Below are 7,500 nucleotides of genomic sequence, written 5' to 3' on the forward strand. Positions count from 1 at the left end.
AACACAAACACACATCGGTTCACTTTCTAAACCAGTTCCTTCCCCCACATCTGTATCCCTTACATCTGTCCAAGTGGTCATGTCTGGGCTGATGGTTTCTAGATAAGGAAAACACTAAATAAGTTCAAGTCCAGGTGCATGAAGAGGCTCCTCACCATATGAATCATTTACAGAAATAGGACCTTCATTTTAAGATGTATATTCATTAATTCTTCAGAAACTTATGTTCTAGAAAATATCAAAAAAATGGATGTTTCTACATTTTTCAATACTCTTTCGTTGTCCATGTTTGTCCAAGACTGAAAGCTGGTTCCTTGCTTTTCCAGACTGATGGATCCTGGCTGATGAAAATTACTCCTTAATTCATGGTGCATTTATTCCAGTTTATAATCAATATTTTTAGTTTATTTCTCCAACTGCTTGAAGAAATGTAAAAAATCCTGAAAATATGAGACTTCACAGGAAAAATTGTGATTTGACCTTTGTTAGTGATGCATCAAAGGGGATTAAAACTACTTTTTACTACAACTTATAACGGGATCAAAGCCAGTCCTGTTTGGACCTCCATATCTCAGCCAGCAGAACCATCATTCAGTTTAAACGGCTCACAGGAAGGTGGACATACAATTGAATTGTCCCAGAATGTTTGGAACTCATTCTGACCCAATTATTTTTAATTTAACCTCCTTCCACAGCTTCATCTCCATCCGGTCGCAAGTGTTTCAGTCTCCCACTGATGGAGCTCCTGGAGTGGACTCCAAAACCCTGGTTGTCCCTTGCTTTAGAAATGGCGGGAATCACTATAGTAACAAGCGACTGATCGTTAAGTTAGACAATCCGGCACCAAATTCCTACCAGGAATAGCAGCAGAAGCATGAAGCATGTTGGATCTTCAGGCCACAGGTGATTTTTTCGCAGAAATTTTCAAGTTTAATCCTTAAAATCTTTATTACCAGAGAAAATTAACCAATATTTATTCTCAAAGCTTTTATACAATATAATATTCTAAGTATGACTTAACTGATGATGTTTTATAAACTTGCAAAAGTCTTTTCCTTTCAGAATAAAGGTGTGCTGGATAGAAACATCATCATCATCACTGTTACATGGACAACTCCAGAATGTGACTGAATTTTTATTCAAATTACAGGACAGGTAAACATCTGCAAACAGCTGCTGTGCAGAGCAGTTAGAGTAAACATTGGCACAGACATAATGCCACAGATAACCAGGGACGCACCGATTGGTGAACTTGATCTGTAGATCAGGCACTCAGAACCAATCTGTTATGGTCTGTAAACACACCAGAACCCTCGTTATAGTTCTACTGATCCTGTTTTACAAAAACCATCTATTGTGTGTCGACAGAAAGTTCTTAGAGATCGGCCTAAAGGCAGCAATCGGTGCATCTCTGCTGATAACAGAGTGAAAAAAACACGTTCGTTAAGGAACCAGTTCATCCCATTTCAGACACACAGAGGACAATTAAACACCAGTCTGAGAACATTAAACAGTGTGTGCATGATATTAAGATGAATAAATTAAAGAAAATTAAAAACGTTTAAGGCAGAATGTTGCAGGATGGGCTCAGAGGCTGATACAGTACAGAGTGGATCTGAGGTGTTCACTTGCAGCTGGGAAATCATCACGCTAACTCATGAGACCAATACAGCCCACCAGTTCAACCTTCTGCTTCACATTCAGCATCTCTGCTCGTTTCAAACTGGTCAACTTTAAATAACCGAGCCGTGGAGTTTGGTTCCGACCGGCTCCTCCTGCTCTGGATCATGTTCTGAGTGATGCTGATTAATACCCTCTAAAGCAGAGGCTCTGAACCTTACAGGAAGTAAGGAGTGGTTGTCCGAGGAGGAATGACCCGCTCAGAGTCCGGCACAGCTCGGAACAGCTTGGGCTCCCTTCTGTTGACGTCTTTGAAGACCATGATGGAGGCGATGTTCCCGCAGCGGTAGCAGTAGTTCGGCGCCGACCACACGGTCACCAGCTTCTCGTCGAACATGAACTTGTAGCCCTCGTGCACCAGCTGGTGAGCACGGCAGATCAGCTTCAGGTTGTTGATGTGAACGAACTGAAACAGAGGGAACATTCAGTCGCGCTGAGGGTCAGCCGGGTTTCCCAGTTATGGATGGATCGGGTTTCAGCCTACCTCGTTGGTGACCTTGGAGCCGAACAGCCAGCCGGCCCCGCGGGGACTAATGGCCCAGGTGTCCACGTCCTCGGGGTCGGACCAAACCAAGTCACAGAAAGCCCCCTTGTGGGGAATCTCCTGGTTGCGTTCGATGGTTCGGATCTGGTCCAAAGTCTTGATGTCCGGTGAAAGACCCCCATGGACACAGAGGATCTGCTCGTCTATCAGCTGGGATTCATCAGAACATATCTCAGCTTTAAACATTAAACCCTGACAGGAATTAAATGTCTGGACATGTTTCACAACACCAACCAGGCAGCAGGACCCAAATGGATCAGAGGTGTTGGGGGATGTTTCATTCTAACGACACAAACAGCTGAAAACAACTAAACTGCTGGTAAATGATCACTATTTAAAACCCCATTAGCTTTAATAATCAACTGGGCCTAAACGTCGGACCCAGTCAAGATGAGAAGTTCAGGATGGACCCAGTTTTCATCAGGACAGAAAACTGGAAGCAACATGTCCAAATAAAGGAAATAAACTACAGGACAGAACCAGAGCTTCAGTGAATTTGTTAACTTATTTCTTAATTAATCAGATTACTGAAGGTCTTAGACGGGATCACTCATCTGCACCGTATGTCTGCTGGATGCTCTTCACAATGACTGCCTGGACGCTGAGTCATTCCTCTTAACATGAGGATAGCTGATGGTGTTAGATGTCTCCAACCACCTGCTCCTCATGGTTTAATTGGTAATTAATGCTGATGTTCCTGCATAGAAGCAGCTGTTTGGCACACAGAGTTAATCAGTGTTTTTAACTTTAGTTCCTCTAACTTGTTTATTGAGTCAGGCTGTGTTAACTGGCTCCACTGGGAGCATTATTAGATCTGTCTGCATGTTTTAATGAACATGCTCGGCTGTTTGTCACCACTAGAAGGTGCTGTTCTTCTGGATTCATTGTTTCTGTGAATAACTTGACTGTAACTGAGGTTACATTAAATATTCAGAGCAGTTAGATGTGACATTAATGTTCACCTGCGTCCTCCGAGGTTTATGTTCTAACAGACACTCCAACCGGATCCAACACCAGCCTATGATTTAGGTTTAAATCCGTGTTAAATGAACATCCTCCAACAGAACTGAGTTTTTCCTCTCAAAAGTCACAAATTTACCTAAAAACAAACGGATCTCAGTTCCAACACTTCTGTGACCCTGTTAAAATGTATTCTCCACACTTTCAGGACTCCTCTTTATCACACATAGATCAAATCTGTTGTTCTCATCACTGAAATCACCACCAGAATGTGACCTGGCTGAGAGGTCCGATTCTACAGAACCTGGCTTCTATGGTTGCTTTAAAGAACGGATCTCCATCCAGGAACTACTGATGTTCAAACTGACAAAGAGCAGAGAAATCAGATGATCAACTCACAGCAGCCACGGTCAGCATGTCAAACACTTTGGTGCAGTATCTCCAAGCATTGGCATTCCCATACTTTGTTTGACATTCATCTAAAACAGAAGAAAACAGGTTTCGGATCAGAACATTGGTATTAACCTGCTTTAATGAAGACTCCTCAGTGTGAGGTACGTACCATAAAATCCATACACCTGCGTTATCTGTCTGCTCTCGTGGTTTCCTCGCAGCAGAGTGATGCGATCCGGCCACTTGGCTTTTAAAGCTAGGAGATACGTAAACGTCTCCAAACTATAATATCCTCGGTCCACAAAATCCCCCTGCAGACAGACAGGAAGCTGTGAGGAGAACCAGCCTGCTGGCAGGACTTGTTGGTCCAACATGTATCTTCAGAGCAGAAACAGCACCACATGAACTTGCCCTGGTCCAACCACAAACGCCTGTTTATTTCATCAGGACCTTCTGACAGACCAACATAAAGCAGAGCGTCATTCTGAGCTGGAAGGAAAATGAAAACTCCTCCAGAGGTACCATGGACCTCATGGCTGCTTCTCTGATTAATGATCTTCTCCAGCCTGTCTGTTCAGGTGGTCCATCCTCTCCATGTTCAGATGATGGATTGATCAGAACTCTGGGAGATGTTGTAGAACCTAACCCTGCTTTAAACAGAACCAGAACCTTCTGCCTGACCTGTCTGCTGTGTTCCTTGGTCTTCATGGTGCTGGTTGTTCTCTAAAGAACCTCTGAGGCCAGAACCTGAACAGCTTCATTTAGACTCAGACTACAGCTGGACTCTGGTGACCTCTGATGTCAGTTGGTTGAACAGGAGTTTATTTCAGGGTTTCAGAGTAAAGGGGCTGAACACCAAACAGAGAATCCTTCTCCTTCCACCTCACAGCTATGCTCTACTTCATGTTGGTCTGTCTCCTAAAATCCCAAAAAGAACTTGAGATTCTGATGGAGTTTGTTGTCGGAACGTTAAAAATGTTTGGATGACAGACACAACTCTCTGTTAGTTATAAACACTTCATCGGGTCCTGAAGGTACTGGTTGGAAGATCTCATCAGATACTGGTTGGACCCATGTCAACTTTAACAAGACCCTGAATATTTTTCTTTCAGTAAAAACCATCCTCAGTGAGGATCCACAAAGTTCTGCCGTCTCCTGCAGTTCAACGTGGTTTCAGTCCAAACTCAGCATATGCAGCGTTTGGGTCAAACTTTGTGTTTTATGACCCGGTTTGAGTGATATGGATCTGGTCTCTGAGTCAACATGGAGCTGAAGCAGTTTAAGCTCCCAGAGAATCTCTGGGTCTTACCATGAAAATGTAGTTTGTGTCTGGAACCTGGCCTCCGGTTCTGAAGAGTTCACATAGATCATAAAACTGGAAAACAAACATTAAACACATGAGTTTATTTTTCTTTGAGAGGTTCATGAAGTCCAGGTAACCTTTGACCCAGGAGAAGAAGTGTCAGACCCACCTGACCATGAATATCTCCACAGACTGTAACTGGAGTGGCTACAGGCTGAACATTCGATTCTTCCAGCAGCAGATCACTAACATAATCACATAATCTCTGCAACACAACCAGCAGAACATGACGTGGTCAGAATCTGACAGAATGTTTCAGGTCCACCATCATGAATTCATTTCAACGAGAGGCAGGAGAGATGGACCTTATTTCAGGCCCAGATCTGACCCACATGGAAACAAGAAACAGCCAAACAAACCCAGAACCTCCTGAGGATACCAGGAAGTCCAACAGTTGTTCTGATCTCTGTGAACTCGAACTGTCTGGTTCCGGAGCAGGGATGGGTGGCAGATATGGACGTAAAGTTTTATCACCGTATTTTGTGGCACTATTGTGATACGGTTAAAAGTGATGATAAAAAACTATTTCTAGCAGAGACTGCAGGTCAATCATAAAACCTGCTCCTGAAAAATGAACCCAACGTTTTCACATAAACGGGCCGAGCCACACCTTTCACTACTACTAACAAACTGACCGGACAAATAAAGGCATTAAACCGCACAGATCCCCCCGGGCTTTATTCACAGAACTCATGAGGAGGACCCGATCAGGACCGGTGAGTTAGCTGCTACTGACATTTTTGTCCTAAGTCCAGCTAAATAAAACTCGCTTAGAGCCGCTAGTTTTACAGAACCTTTTAAAAAAGACAACATATAAATTTAGATAAATATCTACTGTAGGAAATGTGTTTTCATTTTCCAATGTTTTGTGCAATAATTACAACTAATAAGACTAAAAGTACCAGTTATATTGTTTTTGGAGTTTTCTTGGAAACTTTTTTACATCATTTTCCACAAATCTCAACATCCCAAAGAAGAAAATGCTTTTCTTTACTTGAAAACCTAAAAATAGAAATAAAATGACGGTTTTTAAAAACTGCTAAAACCTGCCTCTGTTATCGTTTCTATATTTAAAACCATCAGTTGGTTCTTCATCATTTTTAGGTAAAGTTATTCAGAGCCATTTTAAGAAGTCCAAAGAGCCACAAACGGCTCCGGGGCCACTGGTTGCAGACCCCTGAATTAGTTGAGTCTAAATGCAGACATTAGGGAATCAGACATTAATCTGAAGTTTTTAATGTCCGTTAAGATGAGTCTCCTGAGAACATCTAAATGTTTCTGCCTCAGATGTTCAGGGAAATGTTCAGAGGACTGATAACAGATTCAAGCTGAAACTTCCAACCTTCTAACACTTTCAGCAGCTGGTTGTTTCAGCTCCTCTCTGTTTGCTGCAGCTTCATCTCTTTCAGGACTTCACTAATAAATAAATCCTTCCTCCATCTTTTTAATCCATCTGATTAACATTGGAGTTACAGTATATTCCCAAACGTCAATTCTTCCTGCTTTAATATTTATGATTCCACAGTTTTTCTCTAACTGGTCTAAAATGAGACCAGAGTTGTGCCAACAGTTAAACTGGTGTTGAATAAAATGATTCTGTGTCCAATTTGTGATTCATCTGAACAATAAGAGCTGCCTGCTGACTTTAGGTCAGGAGCTGAATTTTAAAGCTGTTATTAATTTGAAGACCTAACAGCTTCAGTTTGACATGACCTGATATTAGAACCATGTTCTACTTAAAGCTAAGGAGAAGATCATTTTTTCTTAACTATGGAGCTTTACATGAATACCAAAAGGCTTCAGAAGACATCAAGCTGTTATAAACACGTAATATTAATATTTAGTCCATCTGTGAGTGGACACGGTGAAAATACACACAGGCTTCCTACTTTAAATTCATTTCAGTATTTTATACATAATCTAACTTTCTAGAGTTCATGAACTAAAACCCAGAGACACACCTGTCAAGAATAACAAGCATCAGGGCATCGATCCCTGACCTTCATCTGATTTTATGTTACTAAAGAAGAGTGCATGTTGTTGGTGGGTTTATAGGCGGAACATGGTGAGAAGTTTCAGTTTTTAGAAAAGAAATATGTTTCTGCAAATCACCTCAAGATGGTGAAATTGTGGCTGAGTGAATTGAGTATCTTTACTGGAAGCCATACGGTTATTTTTAGCTCTGTGATTTAACAGAACCAGAACCAGGAGTTGCTGTAAACACACCTGAACATATGCATCACATCTGAGCAGCAAAATCCGACAGTTTAACCCACTGCAGGAGAGCCTCTCAGCGGCCTTCTCTGTTAGCTTTGGACCCTCAGGTTCCTGTCTTTACAGTTTACATATTTTCATCATCATGAAACAGATTATAGATCAGATTTGTCACTTTGACCCAGGATGAACAGAACAAACCGACGAACTCTTCTTAGGCTGAACTTTTTAAAGTTTTCTTAATGAAACTTAGCCGCTAGCTTAGTTAGCCGCTTCACATAAACTCGATATTAACTCCAACTCATTAGAGAAAAACTCACCTTTAAGTCGTTCTCTGGTAAATATT

At 41.8% G+C, this 7,500-nt stretch overlaps 1 protein-coding gene across 1 annotated transcript in view; it reads right to left on the reverse strand.

Annotated features, from left to right (window-relative positions):
• Nucleotides 1–1,122: 1,122 nt before the first annotated feature.
• The window catches only part of ppp6c (protein phosphatase 6, catalytic subunit), a 6,536-nt gene continuing 158 nt past the window's right edge, over nucleotides 1,123–7,500 (reverse strand). The window contains exons 1-7 of the mRNA XM_047371863.1: nucleotides 7,475–7,500; nucleotides 5,050–5,145; nucleotides 4,887–4,952; nucleotides 3,747–3,888; nucleotides 3,584–3,663; nucleotides 2,165–2,374; nucleotides 1,123–2,086 (exon numbers count right to left, since the gene is read on the reverse strand). The exon at nucleotides 7,475–7,500 is cut by the window's right edge and continues 158 nt beyond it. Of these exons, the coding sequence (XP_047227819.1) occupies nucleotides 1,838–2,086; nucleotides 2,165–2,374; nucleotides 3,584–3,663; nucleotides 3,747–3,888; nucleotides 4,887–4,952; nucleotides 5,050–5,145; nucleotides 7,475–7,500 (869 nt within the window). The 3' untranslated portion in view covers nucleotides 1,123–1,837. The remainder of the gene's footprint in view (nucleotides 2,087–2,164; nucleotides 2,375–3,583; nucleotides 3,664–3,746; nucleotides 3,889–4,886; nucleotides 4,953–5,049; nucleotides 5,146–7,474) is intronic.

This window comes from Girardinichthys multiradiatus, chromosome 8, assembly GCF_021462225.1.
Source record: "Girardinichthys multiradiatus isolate DD_20200921_A chromosome 8, DD_fGirMul_XY1, whole genome shotgun sequence".
Classification (NCBI taxonomy): Eukaryota; Metazoa; Chordata; class Actinopteri; order Cyprinodontiformes; family Goodeidae; genus Girardinichthys; species Girardinichthys multiradiatus.